A 16,957-nucleotide genomic window follows, 5' to 3' on the forward strand; every position below is an offset into this window, starting at 1 on the left:
ATGTGTACTATAAATTAATAGTGTTCATAAACGGCTGTTGAGATAGTATTCTCATTTGAAATGAGGAGAGACTTTGATCCAGTAACAGCATTCAATACTTCATGATTTAACAAACAGATAACGTGATTCATCATTCACATAATGTGTTCCACCTAACATGACTCCAGTAATGATTTTAAACAGCACTACAAGCCAGACCTGAATGAATGTGAACAGGATGGCACAAACATTTGAAGAAACTGAAATGGAAGGAAGAAATGACAATGGACCGAGAGCACTGTATGCTTCCTTCACTCAATTACATTCAATTTGTTGTATTAACACAACATTCTCAGAAACTCCAGCCCATGAACTGATGTGTTTTACATCGTGTCTGACATTTATTAAGCCTGCATATCAATCCGTGTCCTCTCACGACACAGATTTCCTTCATTAGCCACTGGTTTGACCAGGCTGCCTTACACTTTGTGGGGCGACATGCTAAGTCAATTACAGTATCACTACTTCACGCTGTTTCTCTTCGCGTGGATCACCAGGGACATGCCATTGTTATGAGATGTAACCTTCACATCCTAATACACACTTGTACAACATCTGCTTTGATTTACAGTCCTGTTCTGCAGTCCCAACGGCTCCACCTATGATTGCAGGGTGTTAGCTGATGTGTAAAGTTAACTGCCATGGTCAGACCTCACTAACCCACCCTCCAGCTCTCTCTGGGAAAGAGTTCTTCTACTAAAGGATGTTTTACAATTCTGGTTAATGGCTGTGTGTGTGGTGATAGTGGAAGAACAGGGAATTCTTTTGCAGACAGTGTGTCGGCCTCTGAATTGTGCACTGACACTTATGACTGTCATTAGAGGTACTGTAGAAAAACCGAAATGTCCTAATTTGACATGGCAGTCACTGATGCACGCACAGAGAGAGATGTCCATTTCCACTTGCACCAAAATATCTTAATGGGTTTCTAGCTCTGTGAGCAAATTCATAAGTGCAACAGCAGAGGGAGCTGAAAGGAGCTCTTGGAGAATCTGGTCTCCTTCAACTAAAAGCAAGCTGTCATTATTCATTTATCTGTCTGTGTGGGGGTACGTACACTAGTGTGATCTCCATTAGCAGAGGTGAGGTTTGAGAATGTCAGTGTTGCATATACTGAGTGACACAGCAATGCTAGGGAAGCTCCGATTTAGAAATGCAGGAAATGGAGTTTCTCTGTTCGTGTTGAGGTGCTGAGGCAAACCAGATTACCATAAATGCCTGCGCTGTACATGTCATGAAGTTGTTTGAAGGGCAAAAAGGGCTAAAAAGGGTTCAAAACAGCACACTAAAACAGTCTGACTTTTTATTATAAATATATTGATGGAATATAAAACCACAGATGACTTTACACATTGGGTCTAAAAGCAGCATCTCACCTTGGGCAAGTTCACCTGTGAATTTCATGGGTTGTTCCAAACCAGCGACTTTTCTTCTGTGGAACACAAAATTAAATATTCTGATTTTTTTTTTTTTTTAAAGGGCAAACAAAAATCAAAAAGAGCACCAAAAAACAAAACAATACAAAAAAGATTGAACGTGGTATGTTTGAGTTAGTGACTAAATATTGACCTTAAAATGTCTTCAGGCCAGGATTCTTATCAAACAAGTAATTAAGGGGAGAGTCGACACTGCATGTTTTAGTTGGAGTACAACATGGCATTTCCTGTTACCAACCGGTGGCGCAATAAATAATAGCTGATTATTGGCATGTAGATGTTTTCAGGCCAGGACTCTTACCTAACATGTGAAGTAATGGGCAGATCAGACACTGCATGTTTAAGTTAGTGTAAAACAAGTAATTTCCTGTTACCAGCAGGTGGCACTATGATAATAACTGAATATTGGCCTTTAGATGTGTTCAGGCCAGGACACTTTTCAAACAAGTGATTAAGGGCAGATTGCACATCGCATGTTTTAGTTGGAGTAAAACATGTCACTTCTTGTTGCCAGTAGGTGGTGCTATGCCTATAACTGAATATTGGCATGTAGATGTCTTCAGGCCATGACTCTTATCAAACATGTGACGTGAAGGGCAGATTGGACATTGCATGCCTGAGTTACAGCAACTTCCTGTTTCATTGTATTAATAGCATGCTTTAGCAAATTTGCTAAGTGTTGCTAGCATGCTTTATCATGTTTCTAGCATGTTGCATGTTAAATTTGGGGCAGATTGGACACTGCATGCCTGATTTAAGCAACTTCCTATTTCAGTGCATTAATTGCATGCTTTAACACTTAGCTAAGTGTTGCTAGCCTATTTAACACTTGCTGAGGCTTTTTATTATGTTGCTAGGAGTCCATAATAGTGCTAAACATGTCAGTTCTTGTTGCCAGCAGGTGTCGCTATGGCTATAACTGAATATGGGCATGGATGTGTTCAGGACACAACGCCTATCAAACATTTGAAGTGTGGGGCAGAATGGACATTGTTTGCCCGATTTACAGCAACTTCCTGTTTCGTGGTGAAACATCAAAATTTGTCTGCCAGGGACACGCCCTTCCACAAAAACTCAAGATCTTCACAATTTAGCTTCGACAAAGGCCTTATGATTACACTCACCAAATTTGAAGATGATCGGATTAAAACTGTAGGAGGAGTTTGTTAATGTACGAGGCCTGATAATGGCAAAAACTGCACAAAAATGTTAGAGGAATTTAGCATTTTGGATGTTCTCTCCAAGAGACTTCTTTGTAGGTATTGGGACATTACATGCATGTACTGAATTTCGTACACGCACATGAAACGTAGAGAGGTACTTCATTAAAGTTTTACAGGTGGCGCTATTAAGCCATTTTGCCACACCTAATTCTAAATCCCATATCAGATGAAAATTTTCGCCAGTTCTGATGTGTGTGCAAAGTTTTGTGAGTTTGCACACACATGTTTAGGCCCTCAAAAATGCGATTCAATTTGAAGAAGAAGAAGAATAATAAACAGAGCAATTCCAAGACGCCAAAAAATGTATCAAGATTTAGTTACCTCATTTGATTTTTTTTTTTTTTTTTTTTTTTTTTTGTCTCAGTGAAAGATACTTTTTTATTTTCTAACTACTTATTTCAGTTCCACATAAGAAAATCACATGGATTTGTAACGGCATGAGAGTGAATGGAAATGAATGATTTTCATTTTTGGGTGAAAATCTTATACTGTAAGATTCTTACAAAAGCTTAAAAAGTGAGTCATTGTACCACAGTAACTGCCCAACTTCCTTAAACAATTAATGAATTCAAATTGGAGAGATGCTTTGTGAGTCATATCAGCCATGAATATCATTCTGAATATCACAATGTTCTCTCAAAGTGAGTGCAAGCATTCTTGGTCAGGAATGAAGATTAAGCTCATCACAGCCGTTTCATCTTGAATTACCAATTCGTATTCAAAACCAACACTTCCTATGCCTCAGGAAATGACATAATGTGAAAGGTTGAAAGGTGACCCACTAACCCTCCCCCGTTTTTGCATCAACTCTGACATCTTTGATATGCTGCTCAAATCACTTTGCAGAAGATAGATTGCAAACACAACTAAAAATACAACTGAATGAGGGCAAAGGCTCTTATGGGACCTGAATTCAGCAGCAAGTTAAAGCACAATCATTTGCATCTGTTCCGAATACAGTGCGATGGCCAGCAACGGCACCGCAGAACCAAAACTCAAAGAAACAATCAATTATGAGCCCAAGACTTGTGCAATTTTTCATGCTATGCTGAGGAATGAAGTGTGAAATATCAGCAAGCTACAAAAAACAAAACAATAAAGAGCAAAAAAACACAAGCAAAACGAAAACAAAAAGGACTAAGGACGTGAACATGTTATACCTTGCATGGGCTGAATAATGACCCGACAGGCTGAGAGGACATTCTGCATGCACGGAGCGCCCATGCCCCGCAACCAATCTGATGCCTAATTAATCCTGAAGGTCTTTTAGTTCTGTCCCCCTCTCTCTCATCCTGTCTTTAGGTCCATTTCTTTACCTGCTCATTCCTCATACGTCCAGATCAGTGTCAGCCTGTAGAAAAACAGCACTCACGATTACAGTGCTGTGCAAGCCTAGAGCCTGAAGGCATGCATATGTATGTGTTTCTGATAAAATACTAGGCATGTGTGAAAGCAGAAGTCATTTGTTGTAATGAGATCCTTTTTACAGTTGTTAAATGAATGCATATCTCATGCATGTGCATTTACTGGGTGTATATGGATGGGTCCATGGATATTTCCACTGTACATGCAGTTACTGTGGCTTTCTGTTGGGTGCACAATGTTATTTAATTAATGAGACCAAAGTTTGTTAACATTAATGCAACTTTGCATGCAAAAAACAAAAACAAAACAACTCAATAGTAATGGTTTATATAATAATAGTAGTGATGTATGAAGCACTTGACCATGAGTGAAATTTGCATGGGGAACTTTTTCAGCCTCTTGTGATCATGCGATCATGTGGATTGACTGGATTTGCCAATATCAATATACAGTATTTTGATGCGAGCGCATCTGAAAAATAGTGGAGTGCACAGAGTGAGCTGCTGTGGGGAAAGTGCATAATCCAATTTGTACTAAACATGAGCGGTTCCGCATGTCAGATGCTCTGACAGACTCATATGCTGCTGACAGAGACACTATTTGTGCTGATTAATGTGTTTGAGATGTGCTGTTTTCCTCAGTGCATAACTTACATTTCACAGGTATATTCTACATCTTTAAGTGTTACAAAGTCATGGAAATATTTCTACTTTGCTGTCAGGAGCGCATAAGCCTTCTGCATGTGATTCTCCATTAAACTTCACAGACTTCACTGAACTAGCATCACAAATAGATGCAATAGAACACAATAGAATAGTAGCGCAATAATTCTGACTAAAATTATTATTTTATTTGTATTATTAATATTTGTAGTTGGACAATAAATGTGCCATGTGTATAAGTTTAAACCTACAATTAAGTGTATTTTATGATAGCAGTAACTGTAAAGTGACTATTGTAATGGGGTAATCAAAATATAATGCATATAATCTGTGCCTTTGTTTTTATTTCTTTTCAGTTTTAGTTTAGTGAATTTAACTTCTGCTTTAAAAAGCATTGTTTTTGATTTTAGATTGTAATGTTACAATGTAATGTGATTTTAGCCCCCTTTTTGCACATAATAGCCCATACATGGTTACTTTCACTATTTTTGTTTTCATTGTCTTTAATATAAACATTGTTTAACTGGACAACACTGGGTAGGATGTAAATAAATAAATAAATAATTTTATCCAAATAGAAAAATGTAGAAAATACCAAGATATATACAGTATATCGCAATTCAGCCAAAAAATACAGAGATATGATTTTTTGGCCATATCGTTCAGCCCTACGAAGTATGTTTTTGATTTTTTGATTTTTATTTTATGTGCTACACAGACAAACAATGTCATTTATTCGTTCAACATTTACTCTGTGGTTCATGGACTAAAACTGGTTGCAAGTTTATTCAGGGGATTTAATTTTTTTTGTGATTTCAGAATCTGTGATCACGTATTTGTATTAAAGGATAAGTTCACTTATTTTCAGTATGGACAATGTGTGATCACATGTGGAAACGTGATCACATGGGTTTCACACTTTACACCATGAAAAAATGGTGAAAAACCATGTTTCACATGCTGTGTGATTGTAACATGATTGGACGTTAAATGTGCAGTTCATATGGTTTTTCTGTAAAGGGCATGACATACTTTCTTCTGCAGAGCACATGAAGGTATTTTGAGGAATGATGGTAACCAAACTGTTTTGGTACCCACTGACTTTCATTGTATGGGCAAAAACAACACTGAGACACTTCTCAAAATATCGTCTTTTATTTTTCCACAGAAGTTGTTAGTCATACAGCTTTGGAATGATGTGAGGGTGAGTAAATGATAGCATGTTTATTTTTCTATCCCTTTAACCCTATAAGAATAACTGTAATGCATGGCCTCTTTTTGTTTATGGCTTTACATTACAGACAATGAGTGATCTCCATTAATAGTTTTTCACAAAATATTATAAAGTCAGTTTTGTTAAAAACAAAAAGCCTTTAGGTTACTAAGGGATATATACTGAAAGCACTGGGGCTGATTTCTCAAGGGACATTTGGCGAGATGTCCAGTGTCTGTGGAGGTTTATCATTTAATGCCTAGCCATGTGTGTACTGTAAATGGATAGGAGTAACTAGATGTAGCCTCTGTGCACATGCACAGTCTAACTAACATAAGGTCATGCAAAACACCACGTGTGTTCAGAGATTCTTATGGCCTCTACTCTTCCACCTGGTACAGTGAGATAACCCCCCTCACAAACACACTCAGGCACTGTCTGTGATTTATCTGAGCCTGTCTGCTAGCTGAGAGTCTATGGCGCAGTAATGAACTTGATTATGCTTTTAATGAAGTGTGAGCATCTCATTGGGAGGTGATAATGAGCATGCGCGCTGATCACAGGAGACTCTCAGGTGTGAGAGATGAGTGTTTGTGGGTGTGTGTGTGTGTGTGTTTAAGACCGCCATCAATCTGGATGATTACAGGGGAAGAGGAAGGCAGTTCAGCAGTCAGAGTTCAGGTTCAGCAACAGTTCAGCTTTTCCAAGGTCAAATTAAATTAAATTAATTATACAAATTAAATGTTTAATATTTCATTCATTTTATATGACGTTTATATGATTTTTAACACTACTTAAATATAAAATGTAATTCTATTTCAAATAAATAATAAATAAATACATACTACTACTACTACTACTACTAACAATGCTACTCTTCTGAACCTTCTATTCATTAAATAATCGTGAAAAAAATATGTTTCCTCAAAATATGTTCAGCATCACATCTGTTTTCAACTGATAAGGAATATTCCAAATCAGCATATTACAATGATTTCTGAAGGACCATGTGTCAGTGAAGACTGGAGTAATGGCTGCAAAATTCAGCTTTGCATCAAAGGAATAAAATATATTAAAAAACGTATGCATTTAGCAGACACAACCCACAGTGCATTCAGGCTCTACATTTTTTTTTTTTTTACCAGTACTGTACATGTGTTCCTTGGGAATTGACCCCATGACTATTTGCACTGTTACTGCAATGCTCTACCACTGAGCCACAGGAACACCCTAATAATTCTAATATGATTTCACAATATTATACTGTTTTAACTAAGTCTTAAGTCTTAACTAAAATGTCACTGATTGGACCTAAATTAATAATTCTATTCATTTATTATATTAATTATATTAATACAATAAAGTTGTATTTCCTATAAATTTAAGAAAAATTTGGGAAAATCCTGTGTTAACAGAGGTGCCTGGCAAAAGGACACAACTGAATACATTTCTGGTTAATAAAATTAGTTACGAACTAAACACAATCATTATCATTAGGGTAAAGGCCAGTTCACACTTCACTGACAGTTGCAGACAAATGGCAGTGGTTTTATTTAGATGTCTATTCTTGGTTAATTTTATGTCAGAAAATAGTGCATTGTATATGTAATAGTTCTCACCACAAAAACATGGAAAATGCGTCTCTTATGCCTTACAGCATGAGTGTGTTTGTGCTGAAAGAATGGAAAAAAGATTTTTAATAGGTCATGTTTTGCATAGGGATGAGACAGTTCCTGATAATGATAACCTTTTGGGTGTAAAGTGCTCCTATTACATTTCAAAATGTTATCATAGAAAGACAAGCTAAGAGGAAATTGCACTTAAAGCTGGCATGATTTCTACTAAGCCAGTTTAATGCAGACATCTACAGACTGTAAACTCTACAGCTCTTGTGACGCTGTCACAACATTGCTTTGTTTGTTTGCGCAACCCACCAATAAGTCCTCAATTAATGCACAGATATAATTATCAAATTTGTAAGAATCAATTAAGGAATAATGAACAACGGATTAATGCACACCTGAGGTTGTAATGTGGCCATGACGCAAAGCAGCATGCATTTAAAATTTATGAAACAATAGACAAAAAATACAGGTTCTGAAGTGTAGATCCAATGCACACTTCTATCCTACAAGACCTCAGAACTTGAGGGGGCACCGTATTCAAAACATTTCGAAAATATAACTGAGCTAGGCTTTTGACTTGTTAAAGTTTTCAATAAATTTGACTTGCTGCAAAAACCTCAGAACAAATAAACTGTTTTTGTGAAGAGCTAATGACAATGACCTTATGTGTTGTATTTAAATAATACTCTTTATTAACAATATTTAAAAATAAACAGTGTCTGTGATGTGGAGATCTTCTAGTAGGCGCTGATAATGTTAATCAATTATGCTCATAATATCTGTTTCACACTTTGCAATCTGTATTCTCTCTAGCTCTCTTACCATCCTGCCATCTCTAATTTTTTGTGGCAGTCTTAATTAATGATTTTTGCTTCGTGGCTGCTGGAGGGTTGTTTATATCTAGTGTGATTAAGTCAGAGGGTTAAAAAAACAGAGAGAGAGAGAGAGAGAGAAAGAGAGAGAGAGATTGGGGGGGGTGGCAAAATAATCACCAAATGGCAGGCTGGTGGACAAGGTCACCTTCACGTGTATGAAAACAGTCTTAACCCTCTGGAGTCTATTCACGCGTATACGCGTTTTGGGGTATTTTCTCCACCCCGAAAAGAACTTAAATTACACTTTTTCAGTTTTGATCGTACAGAGAAGAGCAATACACAATCGAATCTATAAAGGGTCTACTTTTTTTTTGTATACAGACATAATAACAACAAAACTTTGTGACTAAAGATAACAAAGTCTTTTTCCAAAGACTTTTTTTCCAAACTATAATTCCTGACTAAATGTATAATCAAGTGAAATATTATGAAGTTTCAATAACAATATACACTACTATACCTCAAAAGCTTGATGTACATAATATAAATGTAACAATAAATGTAACTGTAACAAATGTAACAATCATTGCTGTTCTTTCAATTTATCCCCCCTAAAAAACCTAAAAAAAAAATTCTCAGCTCTTTTCAACATTAATAATAATAATAATAATAATAATAATAATAATAATAATAATAATAATAACAATAAATGTTTTTTTAGTAGAAAAATAAGATTGTTAAAAGGATTTCTGAAGGACTGAGTAATGATGCAAAAAATTCGTTTTGAAAGTCAGCTTTGATTGTTCCTAAGTGATATTAATTATGTTGTGGGATAATTAAATATATTCTAAATAACTCATAAAATTATATACATTTTATTGTGTGTCCTCACATTTCTTTCTTGTAACTCTTCCCTCTCAGTGACAAAGCTGACTGAATGGCTCATTATGCAGCTCATTATGCAGGCCTTTGTCTTCTCAGGTGTGAATTCATGATAGTTGACGCCTACTCGCATATGACTTTTTACCAACAAAAAGTGTCTTAGAAAATTTAAATCAATATATTGTTTTCTGTAAGTGAGTAAACAAGATGATTTTCACATCATTTTTAGAAAAAAAAAAATTCTAGGCTACAAGCTCCAGGTTCTCCAAGATTCCTGGGAACCAATTTTCTATATGTGTTTTATTGCCTTATTCAAGTGATTTAACATTTTTAGTTTTTCCCTAAACATTTTTTTTCTCAAAAACCACAATCATGTACATATATGCTGCTCACATATTATTATAGCCTAGTTTTGTGCTGATTACAGTGAGATTAGTAGCCATTTAGATATTTATAAGAAACTGAAAAGCAAAAGCACAAATGTCAGGGCATGACAAAACTTCTCCAGGCCCCAAAAATACCCTTAGACTCCAGATATGAAAACAGTGCTGGGGAAATTACCATGCTAGATTAGTCAAAGTCCATGCATACTTTCTGCATCCATATATCAAAAGTGCGGCTTAATTCACTGAAGCAGAAAACGAGACACCTAGATCTTGTCGCTTCTCAATGAGAAACCCCAAACCTGAGTAACCTACCTGACAAAAACATAACATCATCCATCCTCTTCTGTTTAGGTGTTATTGTTCTGTATATGATTATTTTTGGTATGCAGTAATGCAATAAAACAGAAAGGCAAATTGGCTAATGTAATGATGATAGTTTTTATTGTCTCATTTTCCAAGCTAAATGCCTGCCAGTGATGTCGAGCATATTAAGTAAATCGAACCTGACCATCTCAGTTTTGTCATATTCTCTTTAATATTTGCCTCTCCTACCATTATTTTCCCTCCGCTATTTCCATGCAAAACTTCACTTCTCGCTATCATTCCACCATGATCGCTTCCCTATGCGTGTTCCCGGGGGAGGGGTTTATGTTAACATCGAGGTTAGTGAGGTCACGAACCCAGGAAGAAGCTCATTGTAGTCCCTACCAGCCATTTTTTGTAGTCCTTAAACAGCGATTTCTTTAAAAGAAAAGATCTAATTTTTGCATTGAACTCTGAGCGTCGTAACTTTGCAGATGTTGTTTATGCTCTAACAGCAACATTACACACTAACTAAAGTTCAAAAATTGAAATCATAACCAACCACCCCTTTAAAATTCCCTCCCCATCTGACCTCACTATCGAGCACCCCCCCATTCTGACCCCCTTTTAACACCTCCCCCGACCCCACTTCTTCTGACCACACCCTTTAACACTTTCCCTCCTTCTGACCTTACGCTTTAACTCTGGCCCCCCTTTTCTTCCCCTCCCTTTCCAGTCCTTGCTCTTCAACACTCCCCTCTCTTTATGTTCCTCCAGCCCCCATCTGACCCCCCTTCCCTTTCTTGAACCTGCCTTTTATACCCCCCCCCCCTTTTTGAACCTCCCTCAAACACCTAGCTCCTCAGTTGGATTCATCCCTGTGAGCCTTCCCTTTTAAATACCTGCTGCAGAATTCAAGCGCATGACTGGAAGTCAAACTGTCTCACCTCACTCATGATTAGGCAGTGATTGATATTTAGCAGCATGCGGAGGTAATTTCTTCAGTCAAATACCCTGTGCTCCAAGGTTAACTATACTCGTGGCACGGTCAGGACCTGTAGTGGCACCAGCGTGGCCCTCTGATCAGACTCTGATTTTTCCTGTCTTAGCAGGGTCTGTGCGTTGACTTGGCAACGCTGCAGATATTTGTGACTGCGCTGAGAGATTAAGTGGCCAATCATCCTAACCATGCACTGCAATCATTCTACCTTATAACGTGGGCAGACTCCTGATGCCAAATCAGTTTGTTCTGCATTTACACTTTTGAAACCAGAGGAATCGTGATGAAACCGTGAAGCTGTTGACATGCAGACAAAGCATTCGGGTGAGAAGGTACGTGCAGGGCACGGTTTTGAAAATACACATGCGTCCTTTTAGCTGGGAATGAAGTTGGGAAAGCGCTGGGGGGACTATGATCCCATGATTGATGGATATTTTTGGGGTGACTTAAGTCTTGCTTCGTACCTGGATCTCATATTACTGCTTCAATGTTATATTGACTTTCATAGAGCATGCAGGTAAATCCCTGCAGGGAGTGTGTGTGCATGTGTGTGAGTGTGTCATTATTTAGAGATGTGAAGAGGCATAGGGATGTGGGCAATAAGGCATGCAGCCTGGATGACGGTTCAATTTTTCATTTAAGAGGTGGTGGAGAAGGGTAGCCTGCAAGTTATTGTTCACATTTGCCTGGGGCATCACACTGCTATGGCCGGCTCTTCCTACGGAATATTCCATCTGTGCCAGAAATGCCTTCCACCCACTGGAGCCTCCCTGTCCTTTTATTCCACTCCAAACGTGACCCTCATCTCACCCTCTCTTTCTGACACTCTTTGTTGTAGCTTTCTTTCTTTGCAGCTTATTTGTGTCAGTACAGCCTTAAAATCTCAAATCTGATTCTTAATCCTCATTAATTTAATGCGTCTGCATCAGGCTTAGAAGTTTACCAGACATCTGGGCAAAAATGCTCCAAACACATAAAATTCAGAATTAATTCTCCAAAGGGATTTACAAAGTTTATTCCTCTTTTTGTTTATCTGTTTGATATATTTGATAAATTATATTGCAGGAATATTTTTTTTTTTTTTTTTTATTGTTTGCTTGTTTAGTGTTATTATATGTTTGTTTATTCATTGCAACTCAGTTGCAATTCTAATCATATTCTAATGACTGTAATGCAGTCATTTAAATACTTTAATTTTCTTTATTTCGATTTGAGGTGATATGTTCTTATCAGATTCAATCTTGAATTTAATAACAATAACTATTATTATTATTATTATTAATAAACATAATTTTTCTTTAAACTGAAACCTTGAAAGAAATACTGAAATATTAGACACATACTGTAAATAAAGTGCTGAAAATTTGGATAAAGATTTTCACAAGACAGAAATGCTATTTCGTTATAGAAAAGCTGCTGCTACTAGTTGCTGCAATGAATGTTGTTAAAGGAAGTCACAGTTGCTTCAGAAAGAAAGAGAAAAACCTCGGGTCTTGAGAGAAGTGTGACAGCGGCAGAGCTGGCAGCGGTTGCTATCAGCAGGGCCCTGCGGCACAGGAAGACACCCTACAGGCAGTGGTTTGAGCGCCATCCAAACCTCAGATCTCCAGACTACTGAGAAATCGTCATACAAGCTCAAAAACACATGCACAAACGCTCGTTCCACCAGCCAGATGATGCTGGATGATTCTGTGATGGAAAAGGAGAAACATTTCTAATTACATGTGCATGTTTCTGTCATCATTTCTAAGAGACTCAACAGCCAGCGCCGTAGTCTGACTTTCAAGAATTTCCACAAGGAAGTGCATTTCTGGAACTAAACTAGTGAGGCAAATCCTCTTATAAATCCTTTTAAAGAGCGTAGCGAGCTGGAGAAAGGAGAAGTTTCTCTCCAGCAAACATGTGCAGGTTGTTTGGCTGCTGTAGTAGGAGAGGAAAGACAACATTCTCCCTGTCGGCTCTGTGCAAGAAGGGGATGAATACTAATACAGCATGAGAAACACACAGACACACACACACACACACACACACACACACACACACACACACACACACACACACACACACACACACACACACACGAGAGCTGATGCTGACATGAAAACATATCCATGTGCATACTAGATGAGAAGAAAGTTACAAACACCACACAATAATGGGAGGAAGTCGTGGCCTAGTGGTTAGAGAGTTTGACTCCTAACCCCAAGGTTGTGAGTTTGAGTCTTGGGCCGGCAATACCACGACTGAGGTGCCCTTGAGCAAGGCACCAAACCCCCAACTGCTCCCCGGGTGCCGCAGTATAAATGGCTGCCCACTGCTCCGGGTGTGTGTTCACTGCTGTGTGTGTGCACTTTGGATGGGTTAAATGCAGAGCACGAATTCTGAGAATGGGTCACGTCACTTTTTTTTTTCTTCAATAAAATGATTAGCCGAATACATCTGTGAGTGATTCTTAAAAACTATGGAAACTCCATTAATCATGGTACAATCCCTGTAATGCAAAGTCACGAGTGGCTTATTGCTTTTAGAAAATGGCAGCAACAGCAATATGACAAATTTTATTCATTAATATATGAGAATAATAAACAATTCTTCCAGTTAGTTATATAATTCATTAGCCTAACTACAGACTGTGTATGTATGGCAAGCAACATAGTAACTTATTGCTATTAAGAAAAAATTTAATTTAATCACGTACTTCGATAAAAATGCATAATCATTTGACAGAACTATATGTTGATTTTGACTCCAAATGGACACACAATGGATCAAAATTCATTTTAGTTCTCTAAGAAGAAAAAAAAAAGAAAAAAACATTAATTTCCTAGTCTGATTGCTATTTACATATTAGACTAAATAACAGAAGAATGGGTCTGAGGATTATTTGTTGATTTGCTCTGTGCTTTTTTCAATCTCCTTTGGGCAACAGATTGAATTAATGTTTATAGACACTGCCATGTCGTACATGAGGAAACTAGAGATTGTGCAAAATAACAATACTTTTGCAATTTAGCTCTATAAACACATGGAAAGTAAAAAAAAAAAAGAAAAGAAAAAAAAAAAAGAAAAGAAAACTCATTTGTTGATGCATCAACTTTCTCTCTGGAGTCAGAGGTTCCCGAATGATAATTTGCCTCATTTATATCCTTTTTCCGTCTGAAGAGATCTGTGAATAGATTCTGTTTACCTCTGGCCCTTTTGCTTTCCTAAGTACACACGCATGTGTGTGTTTACACTAGATATGCCGTCCTGTCCTGCCCAGAGTAAATGTTAAAGCCTGTGTGCAAACATAAAACGCTTCCAACTTTGCTCTGCGATATAGCCTAACCTCTCCCCCATAATCCATCTGTACTGCCCCATGCCTCCCCAAACATTATCTCCTCCCTCTTAATTAAGTCTTGGCTGGCTGTTCTGTATCCCAGCATTCCTGCTGCTTTGGTTATTAAGGCCCGCCGTATGGAGCGAGTGGCCTGCCAGCAGCTGGACTGGCACACTCACCTGGGGCAAATGAGGGCATTTGATCCTACTGGGCCGGTGTCCCGCTCTTGCCTCAGTTGCCAGCCTGAAGTTGAAGAGCACCTGCAGGGCACACAGAGCCGCCTGCCTCTTCGCCTGCTTCTTACTGCGACCCGTGCCCTCGAATATCCTGCCATCCACTCGAACGGCCATGACGAAGCTGCGGTGTGCCCGTTTGCCTTGGACACGCTCCGACAGGCAGGCGTATCTCAAGCCGGGGCGCAAATCATTGAGCAGGACGACCGGGCTGGGCTGGGTGGTGGGAACTGGAGGCGGGGAAAGGCAGGGATCTCCTTGCCTGGCCTGCACAACCATCAAGTCCAATGTGTGACGCAAACGGAGGGCACTAGACAGCAACTCGCTCTCGGCAGAGCGGCAGCCGTCAGGCTCGAAGCCTTTGAACAGCGTGTCTGGGAAGTCGGCCTGGTCCGATGTGAAGTCGGCTGTGGGGTTGTTCAGTCCGCCCATTGCCAAGTGAGCTTGCGAGGCATTGGGAAACTGGATGAATGACTTAAGTGCCATCTCGGCTGCCTTCATCTTAGCCTTTTTCTTCGTAGGGCCGGTGCCCTCGAAAGTGAGTCCGTTGACTTCCACAGCGATAGAAAAGAGAGGTGCGTGCACCGGTCCTGTCTGAGAGACCATCCGATACTGTAGACCCGGTCTCAGCTCGTTCAGCTGGACCAGAGCATTCTTTGGTGCATCAGACCATGCCAGTTTCTTGCAGTACAGACGCAATTTGCACAAGTGTCCATTATTGTCCTCCTCCAAAGGTCGCTTTCGCTTAAGGCCAGATGCCCCATCCCTGGGCGAATCAGACAGGAAGAGTGTTTGGCAGTCTGATGGAACAATGGTGCAATCTTCCAAATTTCCCGTGTTACGGTTCTCCTTGACCTCAGCACTGCTAGTGCCTAGGAGGAAGCAGAAATGACATATTATTATGATCAGGGAAATAATTTAGCAAAAAACAAAACTCAATGGGTGCGATCTTCAACTCTATTCTGCCCATAATTTCACTTGACCTGATAAAAGTCTGGTAGTTCATATACATGTTGATATTAAAAACTGCCATTACCTTTCCCCAAAGCAGCTGCTCCTAACAGTTCCATATGAGAAAAGCCTCCTCTACTTAACTGTTGTAAAAAATCCGAAGACAAATCCTCTAAAATGGGGCATTATCTGGCAAATCGCTCCGTAATCTCCCACAAAATTGGCTTGGAGTCCATACTTAAAGTGGGTACAAATCGTCTTCCCCATATACAATGCAAAGGAGACGCTCTTTTGTAATGCAGGAGAGCAGACGTTATGAGATTTCAGTGCGTGAAAGTCTGATCACACATTAAAGCCTCTATTTCACACCCCAACTGTGTTGTGATGGAACCAAATGAAATTCATCTGTGAAAATAAACTTCAACACATGGATGCAAACCTAAATTTTAAGAAAGGACCAAAATATTTTTTTAGTGCTGCCTTTCTTCAACTTTTCTAGCATCAGTTTACATTATCTTTGTTCAAATCTAATTTATTTTTTGAAATTAACGTTTTTTTTCTTTCTTTTTTTTATGTACATTTTTGAAAAGGTTTGTTTTGTTAGTAATTATGCATACTGACTCAGTGTGTCCTCATCTTCTGTGCAATTGGCTGCTGGGCTCATGTACTTGAAGGGGGCGATCAGTGCAGACAACATGTTCATTTTCTCTGAAAGGTAAAAAGGAAAAGAAAGTTTCTGTAAATACAGCACATACTATTAAAATACATGATTTGTACATACATGGTTCTTTCTTACAATGTTAAAGATAGAAAGATGAAATAAAAAGATGGAGCGATTCTAAGGCCCGAAATATATTCTGTGCTAATCAAACAAAAACACTAAGTACAATGAGATTACACAGTTGCAATGCATCACTGTTTGCATACTTGTACAGACTATGCTTCTGGTCTTAGTGGCAGTGGAAACTGAGTTTCTGGTTTAGTTGCCGATAAACCAAATTGTGTTCACAGCCTCATTTCCCTCTATATCCATGAGAGTATGTGTTTTTAACACTGCAGTTTCCTATTAGGATCTCTGCTGGGCTCAACACAGGCTGCGGGGAATTGACAAAGCTGCCTGGACTCATAATTACATCCCACCTTTCTCAGCATCCCCTAATGGTCAATAATTTTAATGGGCAGACAAAAAAGAAACAGAGGTTTTATGTGTGTATAGAAGGGGGACAAAAAAAGAGTGAACAAAAAAGTGAAACTGATAATTTTTCCAATTCTGACTACTTCGGGGAGGATAATAACAAATGCGAATTCTGATTTATCTATTTTGCATTTTGACCTAGTTACAATATGAGACCTTAAACTCCAATAACAATGGCCCTTCAATAAACAAACCTTTTGAATGCAAGTACACTGAGTATATTAAGCATACCCTGCTAAAAAAGTTTCACTTCTAACAATAAAATATTCATAAAAAAAAAACACCAAAAAAAACCCCACTAAAAACGTTA

At 38.5% G+C, this 16,957-nt stretch overlaps 1 protein-coding gene across 1 annotated transcript in view; it reads right to left on the reverse strand.

Annotated features, from left to right (window-relative positions):
- LOC109059312 (double-stranded RNA-specific editase B2-like) overlaps positions 1–16,957 on the reverse strand; it is a 162,506-nt gene that overhangs the window by 35,153 nt on the left and 110,396 nt on the right. The window contains exons 2-3 of the mRNA XM_042714068.1: positions 16,074–16,160; positions 14,448–15,373 (exon numbers count right to left, since the gene is read on the reverse strand). Coding sequence (XP_042570002.1) covers positions 14,448–15,373; positions 16,074–16,160 — 1,013 coding nt within the window. The remainder of the gene's footprint in view (positions 1–14,447; positions 15,374–16,073; positions 16,161–16,957) is intronic.

This window comes from Cyprinus carpio, chromosome A24 (assembly GCF_018340385.1).
Source record: "Cyprinus carpio isolate SPL01 chromosome A24, ASM1834038v1, whole genome shotgun sequence".
NCBI classification, from domain to species: domain Eukaryota; kingdom Metazoa; phylum Chordata; class Actinopteri; order Cypriniformes; family Cyprinidae; genus Cyprinus; species Cyprinus carpio.